Source organism: Dipteris shenzhenensis, chromosome 30 (genome assembly GCF_047967505.1).
Source record: "Dipteris shenzhenensis isolate YYH24624 ecotype China chromosome 30, Dip_SZ_1.0, whole genome shotgun sequence".
In the NCBI taxonomy this organism is placed as follows: Eukaryota; Viridiplantae; Streptophyta; class Polypodiopsida; order Gleicheniales; family Dipteridaceae; genus Dipteris; species Dipteris shenzhenensis.
This window is the reverse complement of record NC_141625.1, coordinates 10625614-10644943: the sequence shown is the minus strand read 5'-3', so window position 1 is coordinate 10644943 and position 19330 is coordinate 10625614. Positions and strand designations below refer to the sequence as shown.

Here is a 19330-nt window from a genome sequence, read left to right as displayed (position 1 = left end):
CACTCGATAGAACATCCACTACCCAGATGAAAGTGGAAGTCACTTGTCTACTATTGGACACATGACTTAAAACTCCCAAGCCACCCATAGACTTTTTGTGCCGTAGAAAAATTTCTACCCAAAAACACTACTAATAGCTGAGAAGCTGAAATTCTACCAAAACAAAAATAAAATGAATAAAGGGCTAGCCATATCTAGCAATAATCTTAATTTATTAAACAATGGAAATGTGATTGAATCAAATCACACTATAAAACTGCAAATTCAATTATCCCTTTGGTAAATGTGTCTCAGCATGCCTTGGAACCTTTTTAAAGGGGTTGATAAGCACAATCGCCATTCAATATTAGAAACAACCATGCCTTCCCAATCTCATAAAAATGTGGACTATTGACTAGAAACACCCATGAGTGGAACTTGAGAAAATAAGATTCAAATAGAGGATGTTGCATTAGCCAAGAAGTCTAAAAGAGGCTGCAAACCAAAGGCCACTCATGCCTCTAGCTTTTAGAAGAGGATTGTGCCAGCCAACCCCTGATATTTGGAGGTCATTGTCAATGCTATAAGTCAATAACTAGTCTTGAAGATTGCAAAGCCCTAGTCTTCATCATCTTCTTACATGTCAATGAGTTAGGTGTACAAGGCCAAAGAGTTACCCAAACCTTATTATTAAGCTCAAGTGCCCCCTAGACTAGACAAAGTGCAATGATGGCCTCATGCAAATATTTGAAGGTCCCCTTGGATATTTCATGCTTATATTCTACCACCAACCTTTTTATACTTCTTCTCCCATTATTGCACTTTGGTTTTCCATTCTTGCACACATCAAAGTTACCTCCAACACTTGACTACTCATAGATTGGTATGGACATCGAGTGATATTTGGATTTGTGTGGGAGATGTTCACTCAAATATAAGAAGGCGCATCTAGATTGCTAGAATTACCATGTTAATTCCCATTGAATTCCTTAGGGGGTGGACACGCCTCCTCAAGAAGGGGAAATACACCATGCATTGTGATGGCTTCATCCACTTGCTATGAAACTTAAACTCATCAAGCTCGGTGGTAGGCAATCGATATACATCCACGTCTTCTACCTATGTCTTGAGTATCATCAATCGGGCCTGGGTCACAAACAACTAGGCACGCATCAGGATGTAGGTGTCTGTAAGCTTACGAATCTATGTTAAATGAGATTGGACCACCTCATCATCCCATTGTTCATCATCGTCATGTTGAATTTGCAAAGTCATCATATGCTAATGAGACTATCAACCTCTCACATTAGCTTGGATTGGAGATAACTTGAGAACTTTACAAAGGCATAATCTCCAACTTAGACATGAGTTCAATGAGTTGATTAGTAACGACCATCACTTAGGGAAGTCACTTGTTGGTTTAGCACATTGCTATGACCTTCCTATTAGACCGCATCTTGCATAGGTCATAGTTAGGTTACTTTACTACAACTATTCATGCTCCTCTACGTGTTGTCACCATAGAAGTAACTCTTGTTGCTTGCAATATAGACAAATAAGTGGCAAGCTACATTGTTCCATCCCTAGATCATAAACAATTGAGATGCAAAATGGACCTGGAATTGAAGGCAAATCCATTATAGCAAAGAATGGCTTATTGGATTGCTTAGTGACAAATGGCTTGAGATTTGGGATAGAAAAATAAATAATCAAAGTAGTATAACTATCTGAATCAATAGCTACATCCATAGCCATAGCTAGAGGCATAACTCGAGCATCCTAGGGTTACTAGATTTGACACATGTAGGTTGCCCATTCCACATATGGTGGGTTGCCCGTTCCACATGTAGCACACCTCTCTCCTAGGCTACAAACCCATAATAAGGCTTTGACTGAAACCCATTGAAAGGTTTAGACAATTTTACACCATTCAACATTGCTAACTCAAAAGTACATGTGTCAAATTTCCCACAATATGGTAGGGTCCTAACCATCACCACTTTGAGCTTACCCAAGTGATGCCTCACCTGAGAATGAAAGACCAACTCCTCATCACCAATTTCAAAGATTCTAAATTGCTATTACAATCTACTAATGCTTTGTGGCAGCATTGAGCCAAATTTATTGACCATAGTTTACGTTGACCATAGTTTCTCTTCCAAAGCTAGAAGCTATTCTTCTTTAAATTCAAGTCATGGAAGCTAGCCTTTCCCTTGGTAATAAAACATATAAAATGGTGAATAAGCCTTGCAGACACTAATAAAGTTTTAAAGTATTGGGTTGAGTTTGAACAAGCTTTTCTAAAAGAACTTAAGAATGATCTAGAAAGAGCATGGGTATTATGGGTAAAAACACTCTAGTCTAATATGTAGCAAATTATAGAGAGGCCATCCTTAATTATAGAGAGGTGGTCCTTAAAAATTAAGGGTTATTGATGAATTCCAAAAAATAAGAGGTTTTGTGAGGGGTTTCAAAGACAATTATAAGGTTGTGGTGAGAGTTTTCTAAAATCTTTGAAGAGGCTATCAAGTATGCCTTGCCCAAACATACGATGGTACAACAGGAAAATCTAGAAGTGGAACTATGAGACAAACTAGTTTTATTCCTCGATTCAATCAATTTCCCAATTTAAGAAAGGGACAATTTAAGAAGGGGGTTTCTCAGGCATAGCCCAAGAAACTCCAAACACAAAGATATCATCTTTTCAAAAGAGAGGATTATGAAAAAACCTAGTAAGAAAAACTTTTCTTTAAAAGTATAGAACTGCCTTAGGAGCCAAAAGTCAGGATCTTAAGCCTTAAATAAACCTCCATAAAAACAAGTGTTATGGCTTAAAGGCACCATAACAAGTGTTTGGGAGGTTTATTTGTTGGAAGCTTAACCTCCAAATAAGCACACATGGTGCAAAGTGTTATGGCTTGAAGGTACCATAAAGTAGACAGAAGTAGAGATTAATCATGACGATGGCACCTATATCTTCTACCTAATATCATTGGCAACATGGAGGCAACCCACGTTTGGTCGTCACATGATTTAATGAGGATGCATGGAAATATTAAGGGGGGGAAAGGAAGGATAATGGTTGATAATTTTGCCACATAATTTCTTAAACTACTCTTCATTAAGTTACTTGAGAGACCAAGTGCCTCTCTCTCTTCCAAAAGGCAATGATAAGAAAGTGTGGGACACCATGATACATGGTGTAGAGGTGACATTCAATACTGTTAGGATGCTTTGGATTCTCATATCATGAATCTTGATAGAGCAAACGTTGTTAAGCGGCAAGAATGGCTTTATAGTCTTGGGCATAGCTTGCAACAAACTTACTTATATAACTCTATCTTGAAAAGAATGGTATATTCTAAATTCAAGGGGAACTTGATGTATGTAATTCTCCACTTATTTTTTCAATGGAATTGCAACAAAAATGCAAGGTCTATATTTGTGAACTTATTTTTTATTGATGATTTTATTTATAGCGTATTTGCTGTTGAGATATCTTATTCATCTAAAAATTTAAACTTTTACTTGATGATGTTGAAAAACAGAAATATTTTTTTAATGATTTAATGTGGTTGAAATTAAATATATTTTATGTCTGACTTGCATGATGGTTTACCCCTTCAGAGAGAAGAATATTAAAAAATAGATATATTTCCTAGATCTAGCCCCATCTGTAAACACCCTTATAGACTTAGTCGCATGGAAGAACATGCAATAGAATATAAACAATCTAAGCAATTAGACCACTTTTGTCAAATGTTCCATATGCTTTTTCTTGGTTTTACTATAGAGATAAGGATATCATCTAAGGATACTACAAAAATGTTTTCTAAATACCTCCTTAAGAGTGTCATAAATATTGCGAGTGCATTAGGAAAACAAATGGCACTACTGTAGATTATTAATGTCCATATCTAAATCGGAATGATGTCTTAAGTACATCCTCTTTTCTAATTTTTACTTGGTGATATTTAGATCTTAGATCGAGTTTAGCCCTTGCAATTGATCGAAGAGCTCATCATCAATGCGAGGCATAGGATATTTATTTTTTATTGGATTCTATTTAAAGCTTGGTAAACTATGCATAAATACACATTACCATCCTTTCTCTTTACCAGTTAGATTGGTGAAGACCAAGGTGAGCTACTTGGTTGAATTTAGCCTTTTTAAAGATATTCAATTGAGATAACTCTCTTCTTGCTTAAGAAACCAAGTGTGAATTCTTTGCAAAAGAAGTACAATATTTGGGACATAATACATCCCATGAAGGGATTCATATGGATCCCGAGAAGATAAGGGCCATATTGGAGAAATATATATTCTTAGGATATTCTAGATTCTATAAGAGATCTCATTGAGCAATAAGCCAAGATAGTTCTTTCGATGAAGGATTAACTGAAGGAAAAGGGAAATACCTTCAAATGGGATGAATCTTAAAGGAGAGTTTTGAGAAGTTAAAAGTAGCTATAGCTACAACTCTTGTCTTAAAGGTAATGGATCCCAATGGCCATTTGTGGTTGAAACAAATGCCAGTGATTTTGTAGTTGGGGTAATACTTTTACAACATCCAATATCTTTGGAAAGCAAAAATTTAGACCACGCTCAATGAAATTACTTAACATATGAGAAGAAACTGCATGCTATAGTTAATGGCTTAGAGAAATGGGGACACTATTTACATGGTGCTAAACTTGAGATCATCTTTTATGAAGAAAAAATCATATGGATTTGCGATCAATCAGAGCTTAAAGCAAGAAAAGCTAGGTGGGTAATGCAAGAATTCAATTTTCATTTAACATATAAATTTAATGTGGTACCATATTCCCTAATTTTTCATTTAACATATAAAATTTAATGTGGTACCATATTCCCTAAGCCTAATGCCGATGGTTAATGAATTAATTTAACTCAATTCCAAATAACTTCGTAGAGTCCTTAAAAGGAAAATGCGAGTTTGATTCTTACTTTTTTGAAGTATGAAAAGCAATTATGAGAAGGGATTCAATAGCTTGAGGAGCTTTCATTGAGCAGTCACATGCAAATGGTGACAGAACACATGTTGTTAGGACTCTCAAATGAAAAAATATAGTATTAAAGATGACTACAAGTAGAGTCAAATAACAATGACATTAGGTACTAAATTCTTTTTTAGTGTCATGATAGTCCTATTGCAAGACACCCAAGAATTTAAAAGACACATGCTTTAATTTTTTTAACAATTCTTTAGGCCTGGAATAGATAAGGATATCTAAGAAAATATATTAAAATGCCTGGCCAATAAAGTTAAACATCTTAAGATGGGCAATCTACTACATCCTTCAAAGATCCCACCTAGCAAATGGAGAAATATCTCCATGGATTTTATAATTGCATTATCTAGGACACAGAGGCAACACAACTCCGTGTGAAATGGAATTGTTGACCAAGATGGCTCAATTTTATTACAACCAACAAAGAGGTTAAAACTTTTCGTATTATCGAACCTATTTGTGGAGCATATTTATAGATTGTATGGACTACCAACAAGTGACTAGGATCGCAAAGTTAATAGCCATTTTTTAGGAGGCCGTATTTATGAGGTTAGAAGCTACTTTGAATAGGACCACTACAAATCATTCACAAAGTGATGGTCAAACTAAAAGAGCTCATCAAAGATATGCTTTGGGAATACATAAGTAAAAGGAAAACTAATTGGGAGCATATAAGAATTGTATGTTATTGAACCACAAGTTTTAGTCCATTCATGATATTGAATAGAGCTCCCAATTACGATGAGACTCAAGAAAGAAAAGATTCAAGTAACGAAACACTTTCTTAAAGATATAAATCAAATGCTTAACTTTGCACAAGATAGCATTAAAAAGAATCGTGATAAAGCAAGAAGTTATACAGACCAACACATAGGAAGTTAGAGTAAGAGAAATTTTTAAGATGCCAGAATTTTCAAAAACCCTAAAGAGTAGTAGTGTCCAAAGTTATCTCCTTGCTATTGTGGACCATTCCAAATACTTAAGAGAATTACATCCAATTTTTCATGTAAGTAGACTTAAAGTAAATAGTTGAATTCAATGAACCTCTACATCTTTACCCCTTGACTCCCAAAAAGTTTAGATAGGCAAGAAAAAAGAAAAAGACAAACAATATATCAAGAATGTTTGGTTAAGTGGAAGGATAGATGTGGAGAGAATTAACTTGAAAAGTGTGAGTAATCTCCAACATAGGTTTCACATTTTGTTTCAAGGACATGAAATTTTGTTAAGAGGAAGGAAATGTTATGTCAATTGTAATACCAAGACTAGTGACCATAGTATAAGGGGATAGATAATACTTGCATAAGTGGAGCCTAAAGGGCTTGAGTATAGTGCCATTCCTAGGCTCAAACATTACTATGAAGAGGTGTAAAGAGAAGCAAATGAGACGAGTTTAATGTAAGGGTCCCTTGGGGGGCACATGGCACCAAAGTATTGGGCCAAATAGCAAGCATTGGGCATAGGGGAAGGGTTCAAAAGAGACATCAACTTGGAAGGAGGTCTTGTGATAGAGTCTTCATAGAAAGAGAGAAGAAAAAGCAAGCTTATGAGGCTGAGTGGTAGCTCCAAAAAAAGCCCTCATAGCTCCCAATTTCTATGGAGTCAACCATTTCAACAACAATCCATGAACTCAACACCACAAACTCCATGGGAACTACCGCTTCCATACCAATGAAAATGGAGTTTGCCCCGTAGTATCAGTTTTATGTGCTGTCCAAAGTGCCCAGAGTGCAGAATGTGATTGTTGATCTTAGATCTAGAAACCACATAGCCAAGTAGTATGCCTCTTTTCCCTACGTACACACACTTTGCCGAGTTTAAACACAATCGAGACTAGCGGCATTTTGTCAAACACTCAGTTGAATGATCCAAGTGCTCATTGTCATGCCAAACACACTGAAATTGTCCAATAACATCTACGTAAACATCATCAAATATTTGTGAAATTTTTCTCGGACCATTCTTCAATTCACGAGGCATGAGTTATTAGTGCTAAATGAATCACGAGTAACAAACTAGCAAGATTTGAACAGCCATGTCGGGTCACACTTGGCTAGTCATTGGCTGGCTTGTGGCTACAAAGTAAGACAATGATTCGTGCTAGGGTGAGTAAACAAAGGCGAATTTTTCTTTGGTAGAGATTTTATATAACCTTGCTGAGATTTGAAGGTAACATAACAGTACCATACCTGGAGTGCCAGAAGTTTCTAAAATTTTGTTCAAAAACAATTTCGTCCAAAACAGACAGGTATTTAACCTGATGCCTTCATACATAAACACAATTTCCCATGTTGCATCTAAAAAGCACCATTGGCTTCATTATCAATTTATTAACACATGGCATGCTGAACTTGGAGAATCGAAGGATAAAAGGTGCATGCTACATTTTCTAACAATCAGAATACAGTTTTCAAGCTGACTTCTTAATATTGTGTAAACATTAATATATGATCATGATTTGTTCCTCATTGCAATGAATTATTCAAACGGAAGGAAACCGGGGGGGGGGGGGAGATCAGAGAGACATAATCAGGCAAGGTCTATGAAATAGACACCTTTGTGATCAAAAAGTCTGTGTCATGAAGTCCTATCTAGCATTTAACCCCCCAAAATCTGAATAAGATATATTCTAGACCTATGAAGATGTATATTGAATACCAAAATTATCTCATCAACTTCAGGAGTGTCTATTTTTCTTAGCATCTCAATCCATGATAGTCAACCTCCAAGATTCAAACCATCATACACCGTGCAGGCTGCCACTGCAGAGAAAAATCAGGAAAAGCAATTGGATAGCACCAACCAGGCAATGAAGTCGTCAAAAACATAAAGTTTACTCAGAAAATCCTCAAAAGGTTACCAAGAAATCCATGCAATAAAAACTGAATGCACTCCCTTAGAGATTAATTAGTCATTAAGCCTCACTCTTGCATCCACAGGAATTCAAGTCCTGAGGGGACATGTGGGTGGGTGTGACCTGCTAATTACTTAAAAATGTTTGCACTAAAAACTTTGGAACAAAACAGTACTAACAGCAGGAAGAGGGCGTGCCAGCATAAGAGCATTACAAACTGATCATCAGCTTGGAAGGCCAACACTCATTTAACCTTCCCTTTCATGCAATCAATTTAGCTATTCTAAACATTACTAATGAATCTGGAATATCGTTCATATTCACATTTCAGGAAGCTTGTAACTCAACCATAACATCTCTTTCCTTGCCATTAACAGTCTCCAATTTTGGAGCTTGGTCCACATGCATCTCTTGTGGTGCAGGTGGATTTACAATGGTCATGGGCATGACAACATCATCAGAAAGTCTTCCCTGCATTTCACGGTGTTCCTGACAAATAGCGCACCAGTGCATGCAGCAATGTACCACACATGGATCACATGGAGAATTCTGCAGCAAAAAAGGATCATCCCTTGCAACAATTGATGTTTAACAAACTTCACAATACAACCATGTGGAGAATACTCCCAAGATACAGATACACACCCAAACAAGGAAGACATTTGCTTTTAAAACCCAAAAGGGACCACTGGCAAGTATTCAGAAATCATCACCAGTAATTACAAGAACATGGAAAAGTGAGGAATTAACTGTGATGACAAAAAACCAGATCAGAGTGTGATTTGGATATTACCTGTAGATGGTATTTCTTTTGCAAGTCTTGCCTGAAGAGCCCCGTGTATATCCCACAGACCCACCAGGTAAAGAGCAATCCTTCTCCTAAGAGGAAAGCAGCACGTGGATTCACACCATGGAAAGCCAAAGTTGCTGCTGCAAGTGCCAGACCTCCTTCAATGAAAATAGCATGACATGTGCAAGGCCTAGTCCATGGTATGTCCTTCATTCGTTCAACATTCCTTCCAAACAGTACACATGGGCAAACCAGGCCTAACCAACCTGAGACCGAAACCGGGAGTTAGAGACTTCACAACTTTTCCACAAAGGAAAAACAGGTGCCTAGACACATTACATCAGAGGTAACAAAATCATGAAATTTGATGGCTTTCATGACTGTTCATGACAAAAGTCATCTAATTGTGCATCAATTCACACGTAAAGAGATTAACCTGCAAGAAAAAATCATTAGAGAGAGACTGTCTTTTTTCTCATATATTAAACCTACAATTGCAACCTCAAAAGCAGGTAGCATATTTCCATGTACACGATATTCAGTGCAAGAAAATACACACAAGGACTTGGAAACAACTCTTGGATTTTGTCCAAGCCTCAAGGAGAAAGTAAACTTATATTCAAAAATTCACTTCTCAAAGGAGAAAGATAGCTGCTCAATACCTTCAAAGTCTGTCCATTTCAGTATCAATGATAAAAGAAGATCTAATGAGAATGCTAATCCATTCTTTATACCAACAAATGATCATCAAAAGAATACACAACAAGTAAACGTCTGCACTTTGCATGCAATTTTTTAATAAACATCACATGAGCTGTACAAGTAGATTCCTTGCGAGCAAAGTTGCACTCCCTGCGAAGTAAGAACACTGGCCAATACCATATTCCTCACCAAACTACCAAAAGTGTGACTAAATCCCCTTTCAGAGACAGTGTTACACTTTCCTTTAAGCCTGTAGATTTTACAAAGTTTTGCTTTGGTATCCTCTATTTGTGTATTTAAAAAGTCATTTAAGAGGCATCCAATCCAAACGATCTCCAAACCTCTCGTTGTTCTCTTAAAAGAGGATCGGAGTGCTTAAACTCTCACCCTATCTTCATGAAAGGGTTTCTCCAAAGAAAACTCATTGAAGCAAGCCATCAAGGTAGTTTCGCCAGCGAAACCCCTTTGAACAAGGTCTTTCAAGGTAGTTTCGCTGGCGAAACTACCTTGGACAGCACTTTTAAAAGTGACATAACTTTCACATCCAATGTCCAAATATAGTCATTCAGCCACTCAAATTGATTGGAAAACCCCATTTGAGCACATCTATGGGGTTATATTTTGGAAAACCTTGCATATATGGTATTAAATATTACATGTATTTTATGAGAGTGATATATAAGCCCAAGTTAATACTTATTTACAGTAATTTAAACTTCTGTAGAAACATGTCCATAAATATATTGTTATTAATACTATAAAAACACTTGAAAGATATTGCCATATGATATAAATGTGTTTAATAAGTAATTATTTATGTATAATATTATTATGTTGAGAGTGATTATGAGGGACGTTTCTTAAATGAATTATTTTTCAATACTTTTTTAAGGTAATAACAAGGGTACAAAGGGATGTCTATGAATAAGAAGATTTATGTTATGTAAAAATGAATATCGACTAGTTTGTATATTTTTATGATAAAGGGATCTAGTTCTAATGAAAATAAAAGTGTAAAAACCATGTTTCCTAAAGAAATACTATTTCTAAAATCTCTTGAAAAACACGCTCGTATAAACTTGCTCATAGGTTTTTGCTCGTAAAATTGACGCATCCGTCACAGCTGAGCACAAACTGGTCACAGTTGAGCAAAAGGCTGGTTTGTAATAACAGACATGCATTTCCATGGTTACATTTTTCTATGAAATCAAAAATTAATGTCTATGAACCGACAAGCTCTTCTCCAATCAGGAGCATGTGTGATGTAGATGCTTAACTGTGTAGTCCCAAACAAGGAAAGGAGAAATTAGGATAGGATTTTTTGGGGCAGAGGGCTATGCTCCATCCACTAATGTAATGGTGTGATGGATGCAAACAATACGCAGGGTTGTTGGACAACCGTCCTCATCCTCATCTTGGCGCATTTGGGTCACCTATGAGGCCTAGACTGAAGCATACATGTGGACCTAGCATGCATTCAGATCAGCTGTCTCCAATGGTCAATTTGGCAAACTTGTACTAGTTGAGCTTGCTTGTCGGATAGAGTTGGCAAGTGGTCACCTGAGTGGTCGGAATTCAAGCTGGCCTGAACGGCACATAGGTGATAATGCTCCCCTTACCTTTTATGCATTGAAGCTCATTAAAAGGCATGCCGAAAGGGGGAGGAATTGCTTATTTTATTTAGTTTTCTACTTGGATTTATTTTTAGCATCTCCCCCTACTCTGACTTGTGCAATTTTGTGTTGACCTGTTGCATTGGCCATATGAACTAAGTCATGAAATATCACTCTCGTTTGTCTTCGAGAAAATGCAGTTAAGGGGGATGATTTACCACTTTAGCTGCTTCAAGCAGAATCAGTCTTGACATCTCATCAAGATGACTCCAAGAAGCTATTTAAAAATTGGCTACCATTTGGACAGACACAGCACACAACTGTACTGGAATTTGATGCACTAGTATTTCCAAAGAAGGTGTAAATCAGCACCTAATTCTTCAGCCTTAACAAATTTCTTTCAACCCAAAAAGACTGAGCAATGAAAGCTCACCACCCTCCCTAAATCTGAGGACTGGAATCAACAAATATGCAGCTGTCATAAGCTCTCCCTAACACATAATTGGGAGATAATCGTTGTAGCTGTCCTAGATTATTATGGTCTGTTCTGGGACAGGAGATTCGCTGTATGCCTGAACAGCACACATTAGATCATCTCTGAGAAAAAAAATAAAAGAACATTAAATTCTAATTAACAATGCACAAAAATATGCCAAGCCGCAGAAATCAGCATTCAAAAAACCAAAAACCTGTAAGGCAGGGAGAACTCTGAAATCCAAACAAATACATACAAGAGTCCGTGTCCTCTGCACAGCCACAGATGCCTGTTGTCCAGGGCTCACTTCCAGGTGGTTCATAGCTTTCTGGAAGAGGTTGACCACACTCTCTGCACCGATGAACCACGAGCTGATACATGTCCACAAAATTAGTGATGTAATATTTGGGCAAATGAACGTACAATCGACTCTTCAACCAAACCCTACGCACCCACTACTTACATTGGCAACCAACTCGACCCTAACTACCTCTTGTCCATTCCCTTATATACAAACCCTTTGACAATGCAGATAAGATGCCACCTATTTGCATTTACATTCATTGGCACGTAATCATTAAAAACATAGGTGCTGTCAAGCCAAACGATGAAATGCTCTAACATGCCCTGATACATGCAACGAGTCCTTCTGACACAAGGGGCCCCACCGGCTTGATTCGGTGTGCTCCAACAACAATCATTTCAGATCAGTGAAGACGATGTTGACTGGGGCAAATGGATCGCCCTATGCTTCACCCAACCCTTGCATTCGTTCTCCTCCTTGCTAGTGCCATTCGTTGCTAAGCCTTGGTCGTTCATTCAATAGTTCCCTTTATTGGAACCCTATCTCCTCATCCAAGGGGTTCAACACAACACATGCTCTTACATATACTTGAGCATCCAATAATACAAAGGCCTTCATACTGAGTTTCTATGAGCACTACGAGGTTGAAGGGCAGACTCAGCCATGACAAAGGCTAGCACTAAAGGAGAAGGCTAATCAAAAAGTAGTCCACACTCTCTTCATTCAAGCTAACAACTTCTTGGAAGACTATACAATTTCATCTAGTCTCTCCCAAACGAGAGAGCTTGCAATACAGCCCCAAACGGGTGCAAAAAAGTCCCCGTTCCTAACTGTTTTCAGCCCTTGATGGGCCATTGACAAACCTATTATAGCTGCTGTGTGTGTCTGGGAAGATCCTAGGCCCATTTACACAAAAAGAGCAACGGAAAACTAACGCTAATCCATTATATACCTTCCCCCAGCATACAAAACTTTTCTTATCCACATCAGACCTCCTAAGAGATCTCTAATTTCTTCAATACATACACAGGCTGCAAAGTGCAGCAACAATCTACCGAGCTAAATAACGAGTGTCTGGACAAAAACAAAAAAGATCCAACTAGCGCATTTCCAAGAAAAGCTTCCTCTTCGAGATTTGATCTCAAACCGATGATGAAAACGTGCTACGGATCAAACTTTAGCGGAGACAAATAGCGACATCCTCCGATCCGTTAGGTTGCAATGTACACGTTACTTTGAACCCAGGGAAGGCTAGCCATCAATATTCTGCCATCCATAAAACATGACTGACCAATTCACCAAGAATTACCCTTCAAATCTACGTGCGGATGTTGAGAGATCGACTAATCCTAAAGAAACTTAGAGGAGCTTATTTCGTCGTGGTGATCGAGGGACAGATCGATGTAACTTACAAGCTCTATATCGATCAAGAGTGAGTATTTTGATTAAATTTGCAAAAGGAAACAAGCGGCATAACAAGAGCCCCGTCCACAACTGCTGGATCTACTGTGGGCAAACCTGGGGAACAGTGACAGGTTGGTTGAGCTCTCCGGGTCGGATCTCTTCTAAAGGAGCTTCCTGATCCTTGAAAAGCTTCACGTAACGGGAAGGGATGCCGGGGTCGGCCATGCCCCGATCTGTGCAACCAAATTAATCTGCAAAGAAGCAAGCGAGAAAAGCTTCAAATCTGGGTTTATATGAACGAACTCTTGTTCTTGGTTGTGTTAAGACGTCTTGTTGTTGTAAGACATGATCCAGGTCTTGTTGTTGGGTGTGTTCACATGATCCTGTGACTTGTGGCCTTAGCGTTCCTTTGTATAATTGGAGTGACTCTTGTTGTTGGGTGTGTCGACACGATCAACGTCTCATGAGCCCCGCCTTGTGGCTTGACTTTAAAGAATTGTTCTCTCGTTCCTTTGTATAAACGGAGTGGGGTGTGTTGACACGATCGACGTCTGATGAGACCCGCCTTGTGGCTTGACTTCAAAGAATTGTTTGTTCTCTCTCTCTCTCTCTCTCTCTCTCTCTCTCTCTCTCTCTCTCTCTCTCTCTTCCTCTCTCTCTCTCTCTCTATCTATCTCTCTCTCTACGCATATCATCCACACACATTATCTGAGGTTGCTCTCTCCCTCAATCGGCTAAGGGTGGTTTCGGACCACCCGCCCACCCATGGAGAAGGAAATAGAATTGGAGGATGCTTGTCGTGATTCACACCACCCCACAATCATCAGACCGCTAATTTACGTCACCAAGGTGTGATTGGTGTAGTGGTTGCATGAGATGGAATGGGCCAATCATGTAGCGATTGGAGGTGGCCATGGAGTGGGCAGCTTTCATGAGCCAAACACAAATCTTTTGTGTCAGTGTCTAGGCTCTCGTCTCTCCTATTGGGCCAACTCGAATGGTAGCCCTTCATATCATCTTTTGGAGGATGCCAACACAATAACCAGAATGTAATTAGATGAAAGCATTCATACAATTCGTCGTTACATTCCGGACCAAGCTATTGAGCTAGAGAGGCAACTCATGGTAGACTTTCAAGGATTCTTGTCCCGCTTGGCACCCCTAGCCACTCTTTCCAGCACTCTATGAGAGACCAATCAAATCATGTACACTCACCAACGTCCATGCAAATATGTGCAGCTATGGACGATTGGGTGGGTTGTGTAGATTGCTATGCTACTGGACACGGTTTTCATACAAGGCTAGGCCTTAGCTAAAGCGAGCACTTGTTCGTTTGAACCCACTTTAAGTTACAAATAGTGCACATGCATGCGCACGTGCATGTGCATGCACATGTATAGGCACTCATGATGACACATGCGTATGGCAAGGGTTCAAGGGCATTGTGTAAACTGGGTGGGTTGTGTAGATTGCTATGCTACTGGACACGGTTTCATACAAGGCTAGGCATTAGCTAAAGCGAGCACTTGTTCGTTTGAACCCACTGTAAGTTACAAATAGTGCACATGCATGCGCACATGCGTGTGCATGCACATGTATAGGCACTCATGATGACACATGCGTATGGCAAGGGTTCAAGGGCATCGTGTAAATTGTGCGGAAGTTTTTATCGTGAATCAAGCATTTGTTTGGCAAGTTTACATTCAGTTTCATCGCTTTATTTGTGCAGGACTATGTTGTGCGAAGATTGGGCTCCAGAGGGTTGACTCTCAAGATCATCCACAGACTTATAGGTGAAGCATCTTCTTATATGTTTCACAATGCAAGCATGGTGTCTAGACTTTAATATGGGGCCATTAATTTGAAGGTTTTGTTTTCATTTGTGCAGGAGGGATGCAATCATTCTCACCTAGTATCAACGATGCTAAGAGAGTCTTCAATTTGCTAGCTCTTGAGGCTCAAAATTAGAAGTCGACCTGCAATTTGAGCATGCGTATTGATAAACGATATGTGGGCCGATGTATTTTGTTGCTTGAAGTATATAGCAATGAATATTTGTTTCCTTTGTGCAAGATGGATGCATCCACTCCTGGAAAACATTGATGCTCGAATAGATTTGAAATAGGATCGTGAACAAACCTTGGCTATGGACACTCTAAAAAGGACAATGTCAAGCAAGGCTTCCTATTTTTTCATTCCTTTAGCACTCAATCCAAAAGCAAAATTATGCAGTAACGATTTTCCACATGCTAATGAGGATGCTTTTGTAGAAGGGGTTTCACATGTAGTTTAAGACAATGCCATGCTCAAAGGTTTGTAATTCAAAGGTTGGTTTAACGAGGGTGACTTGAAAAATTTGCAATAAAGTTGTAATAACAAGCATGTAATTGGACAGAGTTGGCTCTATTTCAAAAGTGTTGATCTATTGCATGTGCTATATTATGTGGCTTGGCGAGAGCCCTACCTCTTATGAACGTGTTTTGTGTAGATCAGGATTCCTGAGCAGAGACTATGGTTCACAATGCACCAACAACTATAGTAATGTTGTTGGAGGCCATTTTCACAAATGTTTCTGCTATGCATTTCTTTTAGTAGAGAAAGTCGGATTTTCTGTAAGGACGATGGTTGATCTAAAGCTTGGTGCGTTTGATGAGGTGTGATGCAATCTATGCCAAGGAGATTAAATCACTCCAATCCTTTGGCTTTGCCATAGGCTAGCACACTTACATACCCCAAGGATATATGAGATTAGCTCTATCAATGTTGTTAGCTACCGGTAATTTACACTCTAAGTTGCATTACTGAAATTCAAGTTTCCAAACCATTGAAAAAACTGCTTGTTTAATACGAAGGAAGGTAAACTTTTCTAACATGGCATCTTGCCATGTCATGGAATTCGAGGGATACACAAAATTTTGTGTATTTCATATTAAATATATTTTGCATGGAATATATATCAAAGGAAATAAATATATACAAAATATATTTTGTATGATATGAACTATTTATTTTGTGCAAAATAAATTATTTGTAGTTTCCATTATATTTTATACAATGCAAACTATTTATTTTGTATGAACTCTATTGTGTACAAAGATTTATAGATTTAATTTAAAAAATATAGGCATGCTTGTGCAGACCCTACCTTGTTCTTCTATACTCTAATTGTGGACACCTATGACACACCTAGTGTGCTTATTATAAAAAAAAAATCGTGTTGGTTTTTGTCCAAGTAAGAACTAATATGCTTGGCCAGGATGCTCGAATAAGACACAATGAAGTGAACCATGTATGTGTACGCCACTCAATGCATCATGAAACTAACCATTTGTGTTATGAATATCGAGTGTTCTTGTAAAGCACATTGATTGGATTGTTTCTTTAATGTATGTCGCTAGATATGCATGTTTTGAGTACAATACTCCATACAAAATCACATGAAAGCACTTGCAATAAATATATAGAACACGTAGGGAATTGAACTTGTTAGTTGTCACGTGAAGAGATAAACGAGCTTTGAATTATAGTATACTTGGGTTGGGTGGAATAAGAGCAGACGTAGCGAACATGCCAAAAATTTTAATTCGTTACTAGTCACATGAAGAGATAAACGGACTTTATCTCTTCAATAACAAATGTATAGAACATGTAGAAAATTGAATTCAGTACTATCACATGAAGACATAAACGGACTTTAAATTATAGATCGAAAACAATGCAAAAATTGAGGCGAAGGTCCAAAACAAGATACATCCATTTATTTATAGTAGTTTTCTTCTTTTCAAAAAATAATACTTTCGAGACCTTGTGGGGGGCCCTACCTTGTTCTTCTATACTCTAATTGTGGACACCTATGACACACCTAGTTTGCTTATTATAAAAAAAAATCGTGTTGGTTTTTGTCCAAGTAAGAACTAATATGCTTGGCCAGGATGCTCGAATAAGACACAATGAAGTGAACCATGTATGTGTACGCCACTCAATGCATCATGAAACTAACCATTTGTGTTATGAATATCGAGTGTTAGCTTGTGCAGACCCTACCTTGTTCTTCTATACTCTAATTGTGGACACCTATGACACACCTAGTGTGCTTATTATAAAAAAAAAATCGTGTTGGTTTTTGTCCAAGTAAGAACTAATATGCTTGGCTAGGATGCTCGAATAAGACACAATGAAGTGAACCATGTTTGTGTACGCCACTCAATGCATCATGAAACTAACCATTTGTGTTATGAATATCGAGTGTTCTTGTAAAGCACATTGATTGGATTGTTTCTTTAATGTATGTCGCTAGATATGCATGTTTTGAGTACAATACTCCATACAAAATCACATGAAAGCACTTGCAATAAATATATAGAACACGTAGGGAATTGAACTTGTTAGTTGTCACGTGAAGAGATAAACGAGCTTTGAATTATAGTATACTTGGGTTGGGTGGAATAAGAGCAGACGTAGCGAACATGCCAAAAATTTTAATTCGTTACTAGTCACATGAAGAGATAAACGGACTTTATCTCTTCAATAACAAATGTATAGAACATGTAGAAAATTGAATTCAGTACTATCACATGAAGACATAAACGGACTTTAAATTATAGATCGAAAACAATGCAAAAATTGAGGCGAAGGTCCAAAACAAGATACATCCATTTATTTATAGTAGTTTTCTTCTTTTCAAAAAATAATACTTTCGAGACCTTGTGGGGGGCCGTCGAGAGTATTGTATCCTAATGGTCCTATGGTGGTGTTTTCTCTAATGTGTGAGCTTAGTCTACATTTTTTGAAGTGTCCAAAATTTTCACTTCAAAATTCTCATCGAATGGTTAATGAGTAGCAAATTTGATCGCCATCTTTATCAATGGGTTCTTCCTATGTTGGGCAATCCTTCTCGAGAGGTTTGTCGTGTATCCTATAGATTGTCTACCAATCGAATGCACATTTGCTATAAACTATGTGCTTCGGTTCATTTGTTTGCATTGGCACTTCGTTGCTGGCTCTTCTTTGTTGTCCCTGTTGTTCTACTGGTGTGTTTTTTCTACCAAGAAAATAGTAGATGCAAGCATGAGTGAGGCATCAAATAACTATGTACTACATGAAAGAAGCAACGCTTTTCATTTACTTGCCATGGTTTGCTTCTGAAGATATGAATGGATCTGTATCTGCACCAAATCCTTGGTCATAAAGTGGCTTATTGAAAAAGTAAGTGACCTTCTCGCTTGTGACAAGGGGGATCGTGGCATTGTGTGTATGCTTGTATTGTTTCATGCATTGTTCTAATACTGCATTGCCTTGATGTCTTGTTTTTTCCTTCACTAAATCTAAAGACACATTGTATCCAAATCACAGTAACTCATACGTATATACGGATATGCCATTTGTTTTTTCATCTAGCAGTTTCTAAGCTTTGATGTTATCAAGTGGTTCTTTCAACTCATCAAATTCAATCTCGAGTTCAAAAAGAAACCTCTTCCAAAAGGCCTATCATGATCACAAGATGTGTTCAATTGGGTTTTATAGTGTGTATTTTTATGACTGATATTAAGAAATGGTGGAATGAATCTATGCAATTTATGTAGGAATGTTAAATGCAACATATCATTTGCATATCTGATGCCTTTTGATTCCTATCTGGCTACCTGTTGGTCATGGCAAGTGTCCATATACTCATGAAGCTCCTTGTAATTTGTTGAATCCATTGATGTACATAGATGGTCGGTGGCCTATAACATTGGCCAAACACATTTGGCTTGTTGGTTAGATACTGAGTCTTCTTGGCTGCCACACAAGCGTGCTAGTTTTCGTGTTCTTTTTTTACATCTCAAACACTATAATAGAGTTTAATCGTAAGTGCAAAAATGAGCAAAGTGCTTCTGCAAATTTTTTTTTAGGAGGGGGGTGCTAATTCGTACCTTGTTTGTATCCATGTGCCTTTTTTGTTTACAAATTTTGATCCACCGACAACAACTGAATGTTGCAGACAAAAAGATAAAAGAAACAATCATTAAAAGATTAAGTTCGGCTTATTAGAGGGAATCCTAGAAGTGGAGAGATGTGTATATTTTTTGCAATGCAAATATGAATGTCTATTGTATCACCAAGATTCCTATCATAGTATCTAGTGGCATTGGAGTAAAGTAGTTTGGATGTGGAAATCCAAGGATTCACAACTT

At 37.9% G+C, this 19330-nt stretch overlaps 1 protein-coding gene across 1 annotated transcript; it reads right to left on the bottom strand.

Moving 5' to 3' along the window:
* Positions 1-7888: 7888 nt before the first annotated feature.
* On the bottom strand, positions 7889-13508 carry LOC147881704 (cell number regulator 6-like). Its single transcript, XM_087401871.1, has 5 exons — positions 13458-13508; positions 13269-13387; positions 11703-11817; positions 8660-8922; positions 7889-8415 (listed from the first exon to the last, which is right to left on the bottom strand). Exons 2-5 carry the CDS (start codon positions 13377-13379, stop codon positions 8194-8196), a joined length of 711 nt encoding a protein of 236 aa, XP_087257997.1. The 5' UTR covers positions 13380-13387; positions 13458-13508; the 3' UTR covers positions 7889-8193.
* Between the last annotated feature and the right edge of the window lie 5822 nt (positions 13509-19330).

Bases quoted from the DNA above. Each gene is read 5' to 3' on its own strand.
- LOC147881704 (XM_087401871.1), bottom strand. From the start codon at position 13,379: ATGGCCGACCCCGGCATCCCTTCCCGTTACGTGAAGCTTTTCAAGGAT. The intron at 8,923-11,702 runs GTATGTATTTGT...TTTCGGTCTCAG, and splicing joins TGCAGAGGACACGGACTCTT to GTTGGTTAGGCCTGGTTTGC. The intron at 8,416-8,659 runs GTAATATCCAAA...TTTTTGCTGCAG, and splicing joins AAAAGAAATACCATCTACAG to AATTCTCCATGTGATCCATG.